Source organism: Lolium perenne, chromosome 1 (genome assembly GCF_019359855.2).
Source record: "Lolium perenne isolate Kyuss_39 chromosome 1, Kyuss_2.0, whole genome shotgun sequence".
NCBI classification, from domain to species: Eukaryota; Viridiplantae; Streptophyta; class Magnoliopsida; order Poales; family Poaceae; genus Lolium; species Lolium perenne.
This window is the reverse complement of record NC_067244.2, coordinates 240,440,576-240,460,996: the sequence shown is the minus strand read 5'-3', so window position 1 is coordinate 240,460,996 and position 20,421 is coordinate 240,440,576. Positions and strand designations below refer to the sequence as shown.

Below are 20,421 nucleotides of genomic sequence, written 5' to 3'. Positions count from 1 at the left end.
TGTGAATGGATGTAGCTTAAGGCTCTAGGCGGAAGTTCAACTTAACAGTCTCCGCTGAAACACTGGTATATAAACAAGCAGCGAGTATTGGTAAATCTCTAAATGGGGATTTGAGATCTGGTGGGGGATTGTTGAAATATTGGGCCTACACTTAGTGGCCCATACTAGATTTCAGATTTTCCTATAAATCTCAAAGCCCACATAATGGAAGCCTTGTGAGTTTGAGCCCAAGTTGGTGGCAGCTCACTAGGGAGTGGCAAGAGGTGGGAAGTTTAGTCCCACATGGAATGTTGGGAGGAAGTTAGACCACCTTATAAGGTGGGTTGTTCCACCACTAGTAAGTGAGTGAGAATAGGAGTGCTACACGCGCGCGCTTCCTCCTCCTCGCTCGTCTCGACTCGACTCAACACGTCACGACGCGCGCGCCGCGCTCGTGGTGAGTGGATTGAGCCTCGAGCCGAGACTTTCCTTACTTTTTGCAGCTCAGGAAAACGAACAGAGTCCTAGACGGACGCGTCGCAGTTAGTCGGTTCGGGTCGCTCCCGGATCGTGGGCTATCTGTAACCGACTCGAAACGTTCGTGTGACGTGGGCGTGGCCCACGTTGCCTAGGGTTTCCCGAGCCTATATAATCTCTTGCCCGGCTACCGCAGAAATATACTGAATACACGAGTTAGGGTTTCCACCTCTCTCTCTGCTTGCGTCGCCATCGTAGCCTACTCCATCCCGCTCGCCGGCGTGCATCGGCGAACGGGAGAGCAGGTCTCCGGAACCACTCGTCCTTGCGATCCTGTACGGGAGAGGGCGAATTAGGTTTTTGGGAAGCGCTCTGCGCGACTGCTCAAGCTCTGCCTTCCATCCAAGTCGGGCGGTGCTGCCTACCGTCGTCTTCAACGCCGTCTACTTCGACCCGTCGTCCCCGTCGTCAACAACGTTACTGCCGCGACATCATCTGCTACACCTCCACCGCCACCTCCACCAGATCGGTACGTGCGACATATCTCGATCTGTTTAGCGATGGATGTTGTACTGTTTGCTCTGCTACTGTTCATGTTGATCACTACATCTAGTATGTTCGAGTTTCACATGTTAGTAGTTACTGTCGTCATGCTTAATATTCTGGAATTAATCATGGAAATTATGCCTAATTATCCAACAATATGTTGGGTCGCTGGAGATATGCTAGGATTATTTTGCCTTTAAAGAAAAAGCTAGGGAGATCACTGGAGATGGAGATGGAGGAAGATCGGAGGGGATCGCGCGAGGTTTGCGTGGGTCAACCCTGTAGAATTTGTTTGGCCTGTTTCGGTTGGGTACGATCTGGACCACCTGATCACGACGATCCGGCGACGAGGATGGCATGCATTTTGAATTGTACTAGGCGCTCCCACGCGGAAGCTACATAATTCACGATGCCAGTGACGTGTCAAACAAATCTACGGAGTATTCATGATAATCAATGGCAATTAAGCTACTCGTCGGTAGTAGTAGATGGCAGGCAGGCAGGCAGGCGCTGAATGATGCAGCGGCCATGCCCATCCAAGTCAACAGTTGGACGTAGAGTACGCTAAGCAAAGCAAACCAAAAGGCCAGCTAGCGACGAACGCCCAGCCAGCGACGAACGCGCTGGAGAAGAATATAAATCAGCGCAGATTTTGCACACGCAAAACCCAGGCACGCACGCATACATAATTCCGGGACAGCGCAGATCTGGATCCGCATCGTCTTCCTCCTCGCGATCTCCCGATTTTGTTGGACTCCACCACCAATCCACCATAGCAGCAGTACTCCGTATAGAATACTGTTCCGGAGTTGCCAGTTGCCGCGGCGGGTCCCTCTCCGAAGCTGGATGCCATCGCCATCTCCATCCCCTGAAATAGTCCTCCCTCCCACGTAGCCGTCGCCCCCCAAATTCCTCCTCACTTCGGTCCCTACTGGTCGCTCTCCGCCGATTTCGATCTCTGCTTAGTCCCCACCCCGCGTCCCCAGCTGTTGAGGCGGGCGCAATGGCGGCGGCGGTGAACGGCGCGGCGGGCGGAGACACCAAGGCGGCCTTCGCGCGGATCTACGACGCGCTCAAGGGGGAGCTGCTCAAGGACCCCGCCTTCGACTTCACCAACGAGTCGCACCAGTGGATCGACCGCGTAATGCTCCCTTACCCGCTCTCCCTTCCTCCTCCTCTGCTTTCCTTTGTTTGATCGATCCTGCTGGAAACACCGCGGCGCGCACGCTTCCTTGCTTTTGCTGGGTTTTCCTGGTTGGGTAGATTCGGTGCTGAATCAGCGGACAAGTGCGGGATCGGGGGTTTCCTTGATGGGCGCGGAAGCGCAATTAATTTTGGTTTAATTACGTGCGTGCTCTGTGATAATCGTCCTCGTTAACGGGAGTCTCTTAATTAACACAGCCTATTTAGTAGTACGCGTTTTGGAATGAATAAACCTGCTTAAGCTCCTGCACACTTAGTTTTACTTATTAAATGCTTTCCAATTTTATCATCTGCCTAACTTGGCCGAGTTAAACATGATGCTCAGAGGTTTACTATACTCGAAATTTGAAATACTCTAGTATATGTGATCGTTGAGGTGAAGTAAATTTCTTCCAAGGGGATCACACTCCCAACTGAGCAAAGCTACTCATTCATTATTAACTTCTGTTAAATCACTGACTGAGTAGGCGTTAAGTTGGATCTTAGATGGTTGGCAGAGCTACATGTTTTTAATTCTAGTATGCTAACAACTCTTGTTAAAGTACTCCCAACACTGAATGCACAATAATAGAGTAGTAATAATCTTATTAGTTCAGTTCTGCTATTTTAACGATTTTACATTCTCTTTTCTTGGAGCAGATGCTGGACTACAATGTTCTTGGAGGTGAGCAGATGAATCCGACCTATATGTTTTCTTTTCAACTATTCATTCAAGAAGCTACCGAGTTTCTAATCCATTGTTTCTGCTAATTACAGGAAAGCTCAACCGTGGGCTCTCCGTGGTCGATAGCTATAAGCTGTTGAAAGGTGCCGATGATCTGAGTGAGGAGGAGATGTTCCTCGCCAGCACTCTCGGCTGGTGCATCGAATGGGTAATTATTTTTTTCTTCTTCTTCTCAGTGTTACTCTGCTGAATGAATTCAAAGATTGCTCCCTTAAGCTTGCCGCTATCTGTTGTGCAGCTTCAAGCCTTCTTTCTTGTGCTTGATGATATCATGGATGACTCGGTCACTCGACGTGGCCAGCCTTGCTGGTTTAGAGTGCCTCAGGTTGGTGAAAACGAGATTGCTGTTCTTTCCAGCTACCGTGTTTGAAAACTTTGTGTGACAACATTCTTTAGTATACCTTATTTCCACTTGTTACCAGTTCAAATTATCCCTAACGCTGCCCTTTTGTAACAAAACAAAATAGGTTGGCTTCATTGCTGTCAATGATGGGATTATCCTTCGTAACCATATTTCGAGAATGCTCCGGCTTCACTTTAAGAAGAAACCTTACTACGCTGACCTCCTCGATTTATTCAACGAGGTAATCATATATGTTATGTTTAACAAAAATGTTCAGCATGAACTTGTGGATCATTACAGGTAATGATTACCCTGTCTTGTTTTCTAGGTTGAGTTCAAGACAGCTTCAGGTCAAATGCTGGACCTGATCACAACTCACGAGGGAGAAAAAGATCTAACGAAATATAACATAGGAGTGTAAGTTAATATTGTGATAAACTTCTTTGCCATGCTTTCTTCTGTCTAATTTTAGAGGCATAAGTCTTCCTTTTTGTGTCTAATAGTCCTTGTACTAATCGATTTGAGATGCACCCTTTGTTTCTTGTTGATTAAAAAAAATCTAATATTCTTGCAGTCACCGCCGGATTGTTCAATACAAGACAGCCTACTATTCATTTTATTTGCCGGTAAAAGCTACATTCTATCTTTTTAATCATATATTATATTTCCTCTTTTTGCAATTGATACTGGATTCAAGGGGTGCTGATATGCTACTTTATGAAAGGTTGCATGTGCACTGCTGCTCTCTGGTGAGAATTTGGAAAACTACAGTGCTGTAGAGAACATCCTTGTTGAGATGGGAACATACTTTCAAGTCCAGGTAACCTGTCTTTTCTGTTGCTACACATTACAATACGAGTCTTTTGCTACAGCAACAATTATCGTCTTTAGCACTAATATGCTTTTTCTAACAGGATGATTATCTAGATTGTTATGGTGAACCTGAATTTATTGGCAAGGTTAGTACATAACTGCATTTACCTGTTGTAGCAGCTTGTGGGATATCATTTCTTATATTGATAGATTTTCTGTAGCTCTTTCGATTTGATCAATGTTAAGTCTTATCATAGATTGGGACTGACATTGAAGATTACAAGTGCTCCTGGCTAGTTGTTCAAGCTCTTGAGCATGCTAATGAGAGCCAAAAGAGTGTTCTATTTGTAAGTCCCCTCTAGTTTTTTACTTTTCAATGATATGAAGGTTGTTGTCTAAACAGTTTATGCTCCTACAGGAAAATTATGGAAAGAAAGATCCAGCCAGTGTGGCAAAAGTGAAGACTCTATACAGAGAACTTGACCTAGAGGTTTGTCTTCACTCTTATGATGTTAGTACATCTTATACGTGGACCGTAATGCTTTAGTAGGATTACCATGAATGTAATTTTCAGGATACAGATTAATATGATGCATCAAACCCTTCCATTTAACCCTTGTGTCAAATATTTCGACCAAAACTTAACTTGTTAAGTTTTTCATGCGGATTCCCTGGAGAATTTATTGCTCGTCCTATCAAAATAATCTACGGAGTACTTGTGTCTCTTATGATAAGAACTACTGGATTCTCCTAGTCTGCAAAATATGGCACATCTAATCACAATTTTAAATATTGTTGATCACAGGCGGTATTCCATGAGTATGAGAGCGAAAGTTACAAGAAGCTGATCGCGGAAATTGAAGCTCAGCCAAGCGTTGCTGTCCAAAAGGTTCTGAAGTCCTTCTTGCACAAGATCTACAAGAGGCAGAAGTAGTTTGCCTCTTGAACCAGGGAGCTGTTCCACTGTTTGCATGCTTGATAGATTCCCCAAGTGGTGTCTATTCATGATTTAGTGGTTCATGATGTATGCTGCGCCTTGCTTGCTCCCGATAATAATGATGCAAGGCGCTATTTCGGGTTTGATGAACCGCTTGATGTAGAGATACATCAATAGTTCTGTAATTTGCATCCTACCCTTTTCTTTGATGTTTTTTCTTAGTTGCGGTAGAGAAATGAATTGAAGTTGTATTTTCATTGTATTTCATAGAAATTGAAGGTGTATTTCCATTGTATTTCACAAGGTTATTGTGAAGGAAAATTAGTGCTAAAATGATCAACTGGTGTAGAGGTTATTGTGAAGTTGTTATGGTCAGGCTACAGTATGCACGGAAGAGGTCCGACCGAATTAAGGGCTTAGCCAAGTTATCTAGGGTTTCGAGTAGCTAGCCTATTATATAAACACATGTACCCCTTCGTTTTATGACAAGCAATAAACATATTTGTTGTCGTCTCCCTTAGGAGACGGGATCCCTAAACCCTAGCCGCTGCCTCCAGTGCACCGCCGCCTTCCTCCTCACGCGCGCCATGGCGTTGAGTCGCCGATGTCCGCGCCTCCAGCCTTGCAACCCTCCCTTTCACCCATATAACCTCCGCTCTAGACCTGGTAGAACCGTAGCGTCTACCAGAAGTAGTGCTTGAATAGACTTGATCAACTAGAATATTTTGGATTCATGAAGAATTTGTACAGTTTTTCTTTTTCGCATAGAACTGAATGTCACGCATCACACAAAGGCATTCCATATCTCACAGTTTATTAGGCGTGCACGCACCCCTAGGTTCCAAATTTATTCAAGTTAGTATTATTTATATGTTATAAAAATTATATCATTAGAAAGTTTAGATGTTCTATTTTCTAATGATATAATTTTTGCATTATATAATTTAAATTATATAGATCAAACTGCCGACCTAGGGATATGAGGAAGACTAGTAAACTGAGATGGAGGGAGTAGTATAGAAGAATACACAAGTTGATGTAAATGTTTGTCACAAAAAGAACAGTTTCATTCATTGGGCTTTCGGAGACAAGTAAGAAGTTATTGAACAGCTAAATCCTGCACCATCTCAAGAAATCAGAGTCTGAATACTACACTCGTGTGCCTCCACTTGTACATCTTTGGATAGAACAAAATGCAGTGGTGAGGAGGCACGCACATATGATAAAGAATATCAGGAGATCTGGGACCTTTAGCTATAAAGTACTATAGTACTGTACAACTTATACTGTAGACCAAAAGAAACTGGAATAATTGGCCAGGTTTTCAATGCATATAAATGTACTGGAGAAGAGCCCACAGGAAACATTTCGTGCGAAAGCAGGCAAGTGTGCACCGTCATACATAAAAAATTAAAAGGGGCAGTACAAGGGAATCGCAAGTTCCCAACACTATTTCCACAGATGATGATAAAGCAAGTCATACTTATACATTATGCCTGTTCTGGAAAGGAAAGAACAGGTTACAGGTCTGTTAAGTTAGCATATTCGGTGTTCCATCCTACTTTCTCGGGGACCTAACTCGAATTGGATTCGTTGGGAATCCAGAAAGTGAGCGCAGTTGATGCAGTTGCAAACATGGCTCGACGAGGGGCCCATTTCAAAGCAGTGATAGGCCCAATATGACTGTTCCAACAAGCAATCTGCAACCAAAAAATAAAAGTAAGACAAATAACAACACACAATATTATAAGCAAAATTTGAGAAATAGGTACCTCTTGTACTGTATTGATGTTCCAAGCATGCAAGTTACCATCACCAGATCCTGCAAAATCAACGCAGACATATTTTCTAGAATCAGCTTTTTCCACAAAATCTGGGTCGTTGTTTTACAAAAAGCATTCTAGTAATAAATTTGGAATTTCCAAGTTTCAGTCTATCTTTACATGAGCATGCATATATAAGCGCTCCAGAATTCTGAATGGGAAGCATACCAGCATATCAGACATACCAGATGTGAAAACATTATAAGACTACTAGCTAAGTGCCCGTGCGTTGCTACAGAGTGGAACAATGCACGCCCAAAGACATTATCATGTCCGGTGATGTCGAAGTCGGCATGCCCGTCGCCACAGCCCAACCTATTCTTTGTGGCCCAGTCGTTCGTGCACATCCCTTTCGTGGGCATGCCCGACAAAGATGGCCCAGGCATAGACATTTTTCATGTCCATTGTGTCAAAGTGGTCATGTCTGTACTATCGATTCTCGTTCAGGTCATGTCGTGTCCATGCCCTCCGGTGCCACGATCATGGCCATGAGGACATGGTTCTGTAGTTGGCCAACATGCATTTGCTGTTGCCCTCGGAGGAGTTGCCCCTGACCGTGTGACAGCCAAACCGTGGCTTCTCCGTCATGGGTGCACAGAATAAAGCCATTCCAGCGCCCGCATTGTGTCGAGTAACCCGTGCGTGGATGAGCAACGGCGGTAGTCGGTGTAGGATCAGGTGGAACACCATTGGAGAGAACGGACGCAATGGCGACCATGTACACATGCAATTTAATACAGTAAAGTTCTTATTTCTCTCTTAAACTCTCACAGTGCAGTGTTGTAGCCCTGTCACTCACGTTGATAAAATAGCCATACGCAAGTTGAAGGTAAAGAGCATATTGATGAATTATTGCAAGTTCTCTTCTCACAGTAGAGGCAAAAAATACAAAAGGCAAATGTTTGAGATAATGTAAGATGCCAAGGTTTAGTTACAGGGAAACATGTTGGTAATTTTTTAAGAGCTACTATGCATCAGAGTATCCTAAGAAACTTGCATGAAAAGTAAAAACGAAGATATTACCTGAAATTACATATTGACCATCTGGAGTGAAAGCAGCTTCAGTTGCTATGTTGCGAGATGGCTCCAAACTGAAACCACACTTCTGCAAAATTACAGAAGAAGACGAGTTAGTAAAGATTAGGGAGCAAGTGTGATGCTGTTAACAGCAAGTACAAAAGTATGTAATAAAATATAATAATCTGAAGCAAAATTCTGAAATGATACCGCAAACTGACCTTCTCCCCACCATATGCATCCAGAACATATATATGGTTGTTAGTTGTCGTCAAAAGCACAGACTTGCCATCATTGCTGAATTTAATGTCAGACACTTCAGCAGTATCTCCACCGACCAAGAAAGTGTCGAATGGACCCTGAAAGTGGTTTTGTTTTCCAAGATAAGAATTTCCCATGTTTTTGCTTTATACAAATGTGATGTCCAGATTTATGTTCAATACAGACCTTGTCATATGACCGAGAATCAAATAGCTTAATAGCGCCTCCCTCCATTGCTACGGCAAAAACAAGTCCCTGTTGATCATATGCAACAGAAGGCCTACCTCGCAAACGTAGTATACCCTGAATGCAAAACGTGTAAGCATGGAAAACACTCAGAGGATAAATATAAACTGTTCAGATTTAATTGCTTTATTGTCGAATAATAGGAGTCTTGTATGGGATTAGTGAGCCAACCTGACAAGCATTTACACGGAGGTCCCATATTCTGACACTGTGATCAAGTGAACCAGACATAAAGCTATCATTGGCAGGCGACATACATAGTGAAACAACCCTGGAATGAGATAAGAAGAAAGCAACATTAAGCACCTGTCCCTTAAAATTGTTACTACAACAGGGAGGCAATGAAAATTGTATTGAAACCTGTCTTTGTGTCCTTTGAAATATCTCAAGCAACGGTTGTCATACAATGACAGATAGCGAAGTGATTCTGCTGGCTCTAGATTGAACTTTGATGAACATAATATGGAGCTCGGATGATGAGTAAAACAAATCCGGTCAGCACCATGTTTCTTATGATATGTTGTCTTCAATAACCTAAAACAACAGTCCATGTTATAGCATTCATTAACTTAAAGAGCAGAAAAGTTACACAATGGAACTTAATATTCAGTGCCTCAATTACATGAAACAAGGCAAAATTCCAGCACTCATGCTGGGCTTTACTTTACAATGATTTAAATCAAACAAATAAAGAGGAAAGACTTGAGTAGGGGTGGAAGTAGACCGTGATATACAGCATAACCAAGAGAAAATACTGTCAGTGCAAGACGAAAATTGTGGCTAATGGTTAATAAATAGAAAAACAAACAGACCATTTAAAAGGATCCACAAAGTGAATACTACCAAGCAACACCCAAGATCAGGTTACTAGGGGCAGACATCACCAATAGGTAATTGCATTGCACTTATCAAGTAAATCGCCACGACATTAACACAACCAAACAAACATCAGCACAAGTTACCACTGAAGAATTCTGGTCCCTAACAGCAGAATCCACAATAATTACACACCCAACACGAAACTGATCACTAAAATGTCACTCGTATCTGTAGGCCAACAACCAAAAAATGCAGTATATCCCACACTTGTCCCATCTAGACGCTGTACCTCTCTACCACACCGAGGTCTAAATTAATTACTGCTACAGAAGCAATACAGAACATATGTGCTAGAAAACGAGCGGGCTGGGAGCACTCACGTGGCGGTGGTGGTGTTGTAGAGGCGAACGGAGTCGTCGTCGCTGGAGGTGACGAGGAGGTCGTCCTTGCGGTGGAAATCCAGGCAGTTTATCTTCCCGGCCTGCCATCAATTTGGGTGAGTGAGAGACGAGCACAACAGAATTAGGCGTGGTAATAAATTGGGGGGTTCACGCGGCGGGACTCACGTAGTCGGTGAAGACCGCGCCGATGGACATGCCGCGGACGGTGCCGTCGTCCAGCTGCGACAGCGCGGCCGCCATCTTCTGCTCGACCGCGCCGCCGCCCGCCCGCCCGACTTTTGGATCTCCTGCTCCGGGTGGTGGAGCGGTGGCCTGCGCCGGCGCGGGTGGGGGTGGTGGGGTTGGCGCGGCGGCTGGGAGAGGAGGCGGAGGGGTTATGAAGCTGCGCGCCGTCGGAGGTCGAAGGAAGAAGAACCCGAGCCGAGTCCGGAGCAACTCTAGAGTGTCTCGTGGAGAAGAAGGGCTGATGGGCTGGGCTGGGCTGGGCTGGTCTGGTGTAGTCGAGCCAAAACATGACCCCGAGCCGGAACATGGTTCCTTTTGTTAATTTCTAGAAATAGCAGTGCTGTGGATGACTACAAGGGGCTTGTTGTAATTTTGTACCTGTTAATGCAGCTTCTTCGCCCTTCGGGGCATTTTCTGTTCAAAAAAAAAAAAATCCAAATCCAAACAGGGTAAATAGGTTAAATCGGTGGCCTTGGACTATTCCTGGTTTTCTTTACCACGAGGACCAAGCATATAATTGCACTTTTCATTTTGCAAAATCCGCAAGTTCATAGGCTACTCGTCGCCTCATCGGTCATATGAACCCGTTCAACTAGAGGACACAATCCTGCAATATAAGAAATTAAAATTAACTAGGACCTCCGCTCAAGCCTGCCGTTGGGTAGGCATGGACATACCCACGCCTTCCCACACCCAAATCACCAAGCTTTCCACACATTCTCACCCTCCCCGTTTCTCAATTACCCATCTACAATCTAATTTACCCATATCCATTGGATAATTTGTGTGCTAAGTAGAACAAAACAAATCTAGTTTTTCCGGTAAACAAAATGGCAGTAGGTTGTACGGATTCGTTGGCGCGTGCTCTCATGGCTAGTCGGCCGGCCGCCTGGTCCGACTGCCAATTGGACGGCATCTCAAGCGCACCAGAGGGAGTCACCTACAAGGGTTGGTGCGTGAGTTGGTCCAAGATGGGGGCTGGTGGAGTGTGCCACCCGAGGAAGGCATGATGGCTGTGGTGGCACGGAGGAAGATGCCTAGTACCTAGTACCTAGGCATCTGCCCTCCGCGTGGCCCTTCCACCACCATTTTGTTATGTTACTGGCGCAAAGAAACCCTCCTCGCTGAGTTGATGCCGATCATGTGAAGAAGGGGCAAGAGATTGGATAAAATGGGGATTCCCCGTACCCTACCCAATTATGATGGGCAAACAAATCGTTGCCCATACCTACCCGTTTTGCGTTGGTATGGTCATGGGGAATGGATGTGAATACCCAAGGGCAAGCTTATCTCCGCTCTCGAAAAGGAGGAGTGGTGTGAGCATAATTTCACCTTGACAGTTAAACACGATGGCCACCCCGATGACACATCTAGGAAAGAGCTTCCTTGTGTTTACCTTGAAAGAGTATATTCCAATTTGATGTCATGCATACAATAATGCTGCTTTCTTTCGAGCATGAGCTCGATTATGCCTACTACATGAGCGGGTTTGGTTGAACCAAGCCCAGTGGGACAGACGGCACGGCACAGAACTGAACCGCCCGCGATCCGATCCGATCCGATCCGATCCGACACAACACAACCCACCGCCGTCTTCAGTCCCGGCTGCCGCCTCCGATCTCTCCGTCCCGCACTCAAACACGCCGCGCGCCAGCACGCACACCAGCTTTCCCTATCCGGCGGCCCCAGCGGCCGAGCCTAAGCCGCCCGCCCGCCCGCAGCGCCGCCCGCCGCCGACAACCCCGACGGTTAGGTGCGCGTGTCGGCAGATCCAGATCCACCGGCCTGCCCGCGTGCCGGCGGCATGGCGGGGGCGGTGTCGGCGCTGTTCCTGCTCGACATCAAGGGCCGCGTCCTCGTCTGGCGCGACTACCGCGGCGACGTCACCGCGCTCCAGGCCGAGCGTTTCTTCACTAAGCTGCTCGACAAGGAGGTCTGTCACTTTCAGCCCCTCTCCTCCCCGCCACTCTTAGATCTGCACAATTGCGACTTGACGCTCTTTCTTGCCGTGATCAGGGCGACGCGGAGGTCCACTCGCCCGTCGTCCACGACGGCGCCGGCGTCTCCTACACCTTCATCCAGCACAACAACGTCTTCCTCCTCACCGCATCCAGGCAGAACTGCAATGCCGCCAGCATCCTCCTCTTCCTCCACCGCCTCGTCGACGTTAGTCGCCCCCCCGCTTTCTTTGCACCTTTAACATTGCGAGCGAGTAGCAACCGGAATTCTGCTCACGTGTTCTCCTTCCGCGCGCAGGTGTTCAAGCACTACTTCGAAGAGCTGGAGGAGGAGTCACTGAGGGACAACTTCGTCGTCGTGGTACGTGGTGCGTTTCTGCGTTGTACATGAGTTGTGTTTTGGCCGAGTGAGAATCACAGGCACTGATACTGCCCTCTGTCACGTCGCGTGCAGTACGAGCTGCTCGACGAGATGATGGACTTCGGGTACCCGCAGTACACGGAGGCGACCATCCTCAGCGAGTTCATCAAGACGGACGCGTACAGGATGGAGGTCACGCAGAGGCCGCCCATGGCCGTCACCAACGCCGTGTCCTGGCGGAGCGAGGGCATTCGCTACAAGAAGAATGAGGTAGTGTCGACATTACAGTACACCTCTGCGCTATTGTTTGTTTACTCTGGTCCACTTGGATGGTTATGTGATGGAAACAATTGTTGGCTTTGTGTGTCTTGGCAGGTGTTCTTGGATGTGGTTGAGAGTGTTAACATTCTTGTTAACAGCAATGGGCAGATCGTCAGATCTGACATCATTGGTGCGCTCAAGATGCGGACGTTTCTCAGGTAACTCCATGATAATTCTAACATAGTTAGTATAACTCAGCTGCTTGTACTGATAAATTTTATTGAATCACATTCATGCAGCTCTGTATAGATTTAGCTTGATTATGTATCCAATACATCCCTGTAATAACCTTTATAAATTAAGTGTGTATGACACAGTTGGAACATATTGAGAGTGATGAGTAAAGTATTGCAACTGTGTCTTGGACGAGTACAGCTCACTTAGTTCTCTTGTAGGTAATAGCATCAAGTAGTACCTGATAATTTGAACTGGATTAAGTATGCTACGAACGCTCAGTGAGCTTTGCCTCGAAGCAACTCATTTCAACTTCCTTTTTTAGAATAAAGCCACTTAGGCTCTGCTCTATATTGAAAGCAAGTGGTCTGGTTTTGTTGCAACACCTGGGGTTTCATCCAGTTTACAGTAAAAGCAACCACATCTAAGAAAAGCACCCTATTAGCAGGCCAAAAAGCCTCAGAAACAAAACGTTCCCTGCCCGAACACCAGACACTAGCTATAACCAGGTCCAGATACACAACAGGAATTATGCCACCGCCAGCACAACGATAGACCAGACTAAAGATTTCCAAGAAACTGATGCAGAACTCCCAAAAACATAAACAGCATCATACAGGGATGAAGACGGAAATGACATATCTTCCTCTTGCCTTCGCTAATCGGTAATCGCCAAGCATGTCCTGAATTTGAGATCCAATAGAGGTCACCAGTTCTGCAAAAGGGTTATATCGCGAAACATAGCATCAGCTGGCTGTCAAGGACTTTGCCTTCAAGGGTCCAGATAAACCACAACGTAGCAGCAATGCCCATCAAATGCAAAAGAAAAGTATCCCCACGCCCAATATTTCGTCAATGTTAGAATCTCAAGAACAGATTGAGCTTGCAGGCCAATTTAAAATATCTCTTATCACAGTGCAGATGAAGATAGCCAGCGGACAGTGAAACAGAGGATGACCTAAAGTTTCGAACTACACACATAATTGGCATTTACCATCAGTTGGGCCATGTCTTGTCAGAATTTGTTCTCTAGTTGGGAGTCGACATGAACCACCTGCCACAAAAAGAACTTATTATTCATAGTAACTTTCAGCTTCCATATCTTCTGTAAAACAGGATCTGACACTACCCTAACCTTTTGTACATCGACTTAACAGAATACTCCTCTTTTTCTCAAAAGCCCATCTAATTCTGTGTTGCTGGTCTGATATATAGATCTGCTGCACTAAATCCATCAAGGACTGACAACTCATTTCAACTTCTAGTCTTTTGGTTAACATTCTTAATATAATCTGAGTATGTTTTTCCAGTATACCCTGCGGAATTTGTTCATCATACTAATATGCATGCATTTGTAACAGTGGAATGCCCGAGTGTAAACTTGGGTTGAACGATAGAGTTCTTTTGGAGGCTCAAGGCCGAGCAACTAAAGGAAAAGCTATAGATCTTGATGATATCAAATTTCATCAGTAAGTTTGCACGATTACTATAATTTTTTGATCATATTAATCACAGTATTCTATATTGACCAATCTTTTTATAGGTGTGTACGGTTGACCAGATTTGAGAATGATAGGACTATATCATTTGTTCCTCCAGATGGAGCTTTTGATCTAATGACCTACAGACTTACCACACAGGTTTGTCCTTTGTGTCTTATAACCAGAAATCATTTGGTGACATATCAAATACAAAGTCCTGACACGCGCCTGACTTTAGTGCATGAGTGCATGACCCATCTTCCTTTGTCACCTCCTGCAGGTGAAGCCTCTGATCTGGGTAGAAGCACAAGTTGAGAAACATTCAAGAAGCCGGATAGAGATCACGGTGAAGGCAAGGAGCCAGTACAAGGAAAGAAGGTGCCTTTTCTATCAATTATGTGCCTCTAGTGGTATTGATGGACAAGCTATCATAGTATTTTTTTCTCTCATTTCCAGCACCGGAACAAATGTAGAAATCGAAGTACCTGTGCCTTATGATGCCACAAACCCAAATATAAGGACTTCAATGGGTTCTGCATCATACGCACCTGAAAGAGATGCAATGGTCTGGAAAATAAAATCATTCCCTGGTGGCAAGGTATGTCCTGATCCATTTTGATATAAATAATTTGGCTTGCATGCTGAAGCGCTCTAATCCTGGAATTATTACTCTATCAGGAATATATGTGCAGAGCAGAATTTAGTCTTCCCAGCATAACCTCAGAAGAAGCAACCCCTGAAAAGAAAGCTCCAATACGTGTGAAATTTGAGATACCATATTTCACTGTTTCAGGCATTCAGGTACCCTATTAGCTTTTGTTGTAGATCTGTTTAGCTTTGCTCCGGACTTTTACTGGCATCCTGCTCAAATGCCATCTTATACTTTTCAGGTACGCTATCTGAAAGTCATTGAGAAGAGTGGATATCAGGCCCTTCCTTGGGTTAGATACATCACAATGGCTGGTGAATATGAGCTGAGGCTTATTTGATCGCTGATCTGGCCATTAAGAATTGAACAGTTTGCTAGGTTCCGAGAACGGCATGTAGTCCTGCACCAGATCTATACCGGCTGTGCATGTAACATTTACAAGCTGGTTGGAGGATCTTTCCCCTAAAGCTCCAACCTTCCATTATGCAGAGTTCTGTCAGTGTTTTTACCCATGTTTGCTGTAAGCTGTACATGAGTACAGTTCCCTAATTGGAATCGTATTTTCTGTTTCTTTCTTGGTTGATATCACTTGTATCATATTTATTGATTTTCTCCATTGATGCCGCAAGTTGAACTCTGTTTCTATTTTCCTTTCAGCATAACTTTAAGGGAAGGTACAGTATATGAACCTCTCCTGTCTTACATCAGTATAAACTAATTGGATCCCTGCTCCCTCTGTATTGTATGCGAAGCATCTGAAACTACCAGTACCAGTGCGAATTTGATGAGCATTGAACGTTTTTCTCTAAAACTGTTGGGAGCTAAGTTAAACAAGAAGAGAACATGCCACTTGCCCATCCTTGAACTGTTAGCTGGTGAGTCAGCAATCACGTTTGTTTCTGTTTCGAGAAACTGCAAAATATTTGGTGCCATCGTTGTCGATTGCTTTATTGCTATACTTCTTTGACTAGAACAATATCTCCGCCTCATAATGCATGTTTTCATGACGAATAAATCCTAACACAAACGGGTGTAAGTCTACTCTGCGTCAAGTTTTGGTGTGATATCCAAAACCGAACATCATATAAATGCTTGGACGCAGGGTAGCACATGTGGGTCTCTAGCAATCACGTTTTTGTCGGGACAATGTGAAACTTCAAAATATGCAGCGCCATCGGTGTCGATTGTTATAGGAGAGCTATGCTTGTTTGGATAGCCTATAACACAACAGTGTCTCCATTTTTTTTTCCCGAAACCAACAGTATCTCCACTAGACCACCTCATCATGCATGTCGAATAACTTCTAGCACAAAATCATGTAAACCGAGTCTACAAGTTTGATAACCAAAACAGAACATCAAATAAATGCCTCGAGGCAGGATGGCACATGGGGGTGCACGTTGCCTGAGCATTGCCTTGCCGGTCACAAATCAAAATTTAGAGCGACATATCATCACAATGCATCCAAAATTGACAGTAGGAGCGCCAAAAATAACCAAGGATATGCATGCAATGATGGTAGTTCTTTGTGACTATTAATAGATTTTCGCTCAAAGAAAACTTTACCAGGATGCACATTTTTTCTGGCAAATAATGTGGCGCTTTATGTATTGTAGAAGAACACCCAATGTACCCTCCTTGCCATAATATAGTGTGTATTGGTTTGCGCAAAAGTAAAACTTCACTAACATTGACCAAGTTTATTGAAAAAATTATCGATATCACAATATCAAATGTATACCATAGTCCATACTGAAATATACTTCGTGATGAATCAAATGGCATTGATTTGATACTCTAGATGTTAATGTTTTTTGGTACAAAATTAGTTAAAATTCACACGGTTTGACTTCCAAAAAATATTATAGGCACTATATTTTAGCAGAGGGAGTACGACATAAAGAAGCATGTTATGGATTATGGTATTTTCCATTTGAAAATTGAAATACTATTAACGAGGTCAACCTGCTTGCCGTGTTAGCAGTACATATACTAGCACTACAAACTTCCTCGATCGAGCCTTAATTGTTCACATATATAGTCTCAAGTGCTGCATACAGCACACCACCTTTTACAATCGCAAGAAGAGCTCACACTAACACGTACGTACGCGTGCTAGCGTTTTGCACGTACGATTTGTGTCCGTTCAGAGGTTCTTGCTGGTGGCGGCGACGCCGAGGGCGACGGAGACGGCCTGCGCGGTGTGGCGCTGCACGGCCTCGTACGGCGAGGTGAGGCTCCGCTCGCTGTACCAGTTGTCGCAGTCGGTGGCGTAGGTGCTGGCGGCGGTCATCTTGCTGACGAGGTCGCCGGTGTTGCCCTTCTGCAGGGACCGGGTGACCTCCTCCAGGGCGCCCACCAGGTCGTCGTAGTTCTTGTCGCAGGACCCGAGGATGGACGCCATCGGGTTCCCCGTCTTGGCCGTCGCCTTGGCCGTGTCGAACGTCGCCTTCAGCGCCCTCGCCCGCCCCAGCGCCACCCGTACCGCCGTCTCCAGCAGGGTCCGCGGCGTCGTCACGCCGGCAAGCTTCGCGATGGTGTAGCACACCTTCTTGTTCCCGTCCAGCTGGTCGCACGCCTGCGTTGGGGTCACGGTGCCGGCGAGCTTGCGGGCCAGGATGTACTCGTCGGTGTTGACGCCCTTGTGCTGCGGGACGCTGACGGTGGTGCCGGCGGAGACCTTGCGGCCCTGCGAGAAGATGTACATGGCGGTGTTGGCGCCGTTGTGTTGCGGGACACGGGCCTCGGTGGCGCCGGCGGCGACCAGGAAGAACGCGACGGCGATGGCGGTGATGGAGAGCCGTGCCATGGTTCGTGCTCTGCTTCGATCTCTTCTCGACCGCCCCCGGTGAGGTGTTTTTATTGGTGGGTGAGGGTGTGCGGAGGGCAGGCCAGGTGAAGAACGAGAGAGAGCAGGAGGGAGGCGACGGCTCCGAGGTTCTTGCTGCAGGTTGATGGCCTTTGCATCCTGTGTCGGATCGGGTTATATAGAACAAGTGGAGGGAATTTAACCTGAGAGCTTGGCGTCCATGGCCAGGCGGGCATGGCTTTTCTTAGGTTTGGTGGTTAGTTGGTTGCGCGCCATGGCTCGCCTTCGTTTTAGGAGGTCCGAACTTAGCTTAACAGTGGTTTTTTAGCACCTGGGGAATTGCTTGGTGTGCAGGGGATTCCGCTTTGGTCTGTAAAAATCGCCCAAACAGGCAAACACCATCAGTTTGCTAGCTAATGGTGTTAATATTGTGACTATTTTGTGATCTCTCAGTAATTTTCATTTCATGATATTATTTTATTTGCAAATCCACATAAATGACAGGGTAGCGGAAGAAATTGAAGCTAGGCATAGAATGAAAAACAATGAAATTCTTAATTCAATGCTCCAAAATTTCAGGTATGGTGATGCGAATCCACAGAAAAAACAGTTACTATTGCTCGCGTTTTATTTTCCTTAACTATAACGAATTTCGACATGAAATTCGATCCCTTAATTTGAATAGATTTTTTCCCAAACAGTTCCTTCTCTGGTTCATGAACTCCTTACATTTTCTTCGTCTCCACGAAGACATCTTCTCTTAACCCTTCACATCATCTAGAGAAGAGGTAGCTATACACTGTAGAATACATTATCTCTTATTGTCATCTCTTACAATAAATTAAATAAAATTTATTTATAAATTATGTTGCTGAGAATAGACATGTTATATACAATGGTAAAAATTGCCTTATCTTATTTTCCAAGTCCCTTACCAAAGAAAAGACCATTTCTTACTCTATTCTTTCTTCCAACTCAACAAAAATCTTACGCCTATATAACACAAGGCTAACATCACCGTATTGTACATGTTCTAAGCTTTTTTTGTAAAGGAAATATATTAATACCGAGACATAACAAGTACACCCAACCTCTGCAACATCGCAATACCATAATAGCAGTACGGATGCACACAACCAAAAGAAAAATTAAACTAAGAAAAAAAGCCTCTCTACGGTGTTCAGCCCTAGCAGCAATAATACATCCACCACTAAGACAACACCTGAACTCCAGACTTTCCAAAAGCGGAACCTCCAATAAGGAAAAAGTGCACAAGCGCCGCGCTCGACCGCTCAAAAGATCTTAGGTTTTCACCCTGAAGATAGTCTCCGCTCTCAAAACAATGCCTTCAAAAAGGTCATTGATAGACACAACCAATTAAGTCCAGATCTTGGATTATCACCCTAAAAGGTAAGACTCTGAACTTCACATGTGTTGCCGCCCCCATTTGCATGCTGCCGTTGAAAAACCCAGAACACCAAGCAAGTCCCTCAACATCACAGAGACTCGAACCTTGCTAGTCCCCCAATCCGGCCGTCATGATATTCTCCGTCTCTAACTTTACCATGGACCAAAAAGTCACCTGATGGCAAGAAAGAACAGAGTTTTGCGTCGCTCCCTCCATAACCAAACGGTCGGAATAAAAGCATGAGTGCGCACGACCGAATACTACATGATCCAGCAAACTCCAGGCATAACATGCACTGTTGCATTCACCGGCGGAGCCTTCCGAAACTCACCACTCTGGCCAGATGAAGAAGGACTGGCCTCGGGAAGGTCACCATCTTCGCATAGAGGAACCCTAGGACAGCCACCTTTATTTGGCAGATCGGTAGGGTCCCACGCCGCCGCCTGTCGGTCGGCGGAAGAGGAGGCCGTCACCTACCATAGACCCTTCGACGAGTCATCCGCCACCACCCCCAACACCGAAGTAGGCCACCAGCGTGAACCGCTGGGAGGGAGAGGCGCAGAGGACCCACCGGCCACCACTAGGCAGGATCACGCCGCTGTAGACGTTGGATTCACAGTCGTCAGGGTCACCCCCGCCGCCGACCGCGCCAAAGCATCACCCCGACCGCTGCAACCCTTCCCAGGGGCAGCTAAGCGCGATGCACCGTAGAACCACTGCTCGAGGCCACCACCCCGGATCCCTCTGAGGACCCCACCACGCTGACCCCCGACTAGCCCCACTACTGGCCGGTGATCACCGTCACCGATCCCGCGCCTGCTCTACGCGCATGATGCGAGAGCGAGGCCTGCCACCGCCCAGAGCATCACGGGCTTTAACTCAACACTTCAACAACAAGTGAAGGAAATCGCCATGCCATATCAAAGAAGGTTCATTGAAGCAAAGATTCTTGTCCAATGAAATAGAGGTTATCCTCACCTCAACGGTAAAAGTTCATCACCCTTGCTTTAATCAATCTTAGGGAGGTAACCACTTCTCGTACTCTCTTTTGAAAAACTGCATTTTCTCTTTTATTTTGGTGATCTATTCAAGTTTGGTTCTTGCAAGAGCCTAGCTTGGGGAAATTACTTTAGCATGTGTAGGGTCATGTGCAATACTCTCATTCAATAAAGATTTAAACAAGCATGCATCCCGGTGCTTTTTAATGACTTGTTTGAGTAAGTTATGTTTCGTACTTATATAAGGAATGTACTTGCTTTTTGTTGGTTTTCATAAGAGCTGAGTTAGAGCTTTGATGCACTATGTTCAAATCTTTATCCAGCTTGAGAAAAATATTGTTATCCTCTAGAATACATTGCCATGATTTCTACACTTGATAACATCAAATATAATAAGAAAGAGTTTCTAATGATGACTTGTGTAATGTTCAACTGTCTTAAGAGTTTA

At 45.5% G+C, this 20,421-nt stretch overlaps 4 protein-coding genes across 4 annotated transcripts; 2 read left to right on the top strand and 2 right to left on the bottom strand.

Moving 5' to 3' along the window:
* The first annotated feature begins 1,663 nt into the window (after positions 1-1,663).
* On the top strand, positions 1,664-5,384 carry LOC127327387 (farnesyl pyrophosphate synthase). The gene is made up of 12 exons (XM_051354155.2): positions 1,664-2,143; positions 2,845-2,869; positions 2,962-3,077; positions 3,168-3,254; positions 3,397-3,513; positions 3,601-3,689; positions 3,847-3,898; positions 3,997-4,092; positions 4,187-4,231; positions 4,343-4,432; positions 4,504-4,575; positions 4,891-5,384. Exons 1-12 carry the CDS (start codon positions 2,006-2,008, stop codon positions 5,017-5,019), a joined length of 1,056 nt encoding a protein of 351 aa, XP_051210115.1. The 5' UTR covers positions 1,664-2,005; the 3' UTR covers positions 5,020-5,384.
* Positions 5,385-6,369: 985 nt separating this feature from the next.
* On the bottom strand, positions 6,370-10,038 carry LOC127327386 (protein ANTHESIS POMOTING FACTOR 1). Its single transcript, XM_051354154.2, has 9 exons — positions 9,755-10,038; positions 9,569-9,669; positions 8,730-8,903; positions 8,541-8,640; positions 8,310-8,426; positions 8,084-8,221; positions 7,869-7,950; positions 6,795-6,844; positions 6,370-6,722 (listed from the first exon to the last, which is right to left on the bottom strand). Exons 1-9 carry the CDS (start codon positions 9,827-9,829, stop codon positions 6,597-6,599), a joined length of 963 nt encoding a protein of 320 aa, XP_051210114.1. The 5' UTR covers positions 9,830-10,038; the 3' UTR covers positions 6,370-6,596.
* A 1,436-nt stretch (positions 10,039-11,474) lies between these two features.
* On the top strand, positions 11,475-15,329 carry LOC127327384 (AP-1 complex subunit mu-2). Its single transcript, XM_051354153.2, has 11 exons — positions 11,475-11,747; positions 11,831-11,980; positions 12,071-12,133; positions 12,227-12,403; positions 12,509-12,612; positions 13,990-14,097; positions 14,172-14,268; positions 14,390-14,487; positions 14,566-14,707; positions 14,788-14,910; positions 15,000-15,329. The coding sequence occupies exons 1-11, from the start codon at positions 11,619-11,621 to the stop codon at positions 15,096-15,098; spliced, it is 1,290 nt and encodes a 429-aa protein (XP_051210113.1). The 5' UTR covers positions 11,475-11,618; the 3' UTR covers positions 15,099-15,329.
* Positions 15,330-16,656: 1,327 nt separating this feature from the next.
* Positions 16,657-17,746, bottom strand: LOC127327383 (uncharacterized). The gene has a single exon (XM_051354152.1). It carries the CDS (start codon positions 17,565-17,567, stop codon positions 16,905-16,907), a length of 663 nt encoding a protein of 220 aa, XP_051210112.1. The 5' UTR covers positions 17,568-17,746; the 3' UTR covers positions 16,657-16,904.
* Between the last annotated feature and the right edge of the window lie 2,675 nt (positions 17,747-20,421).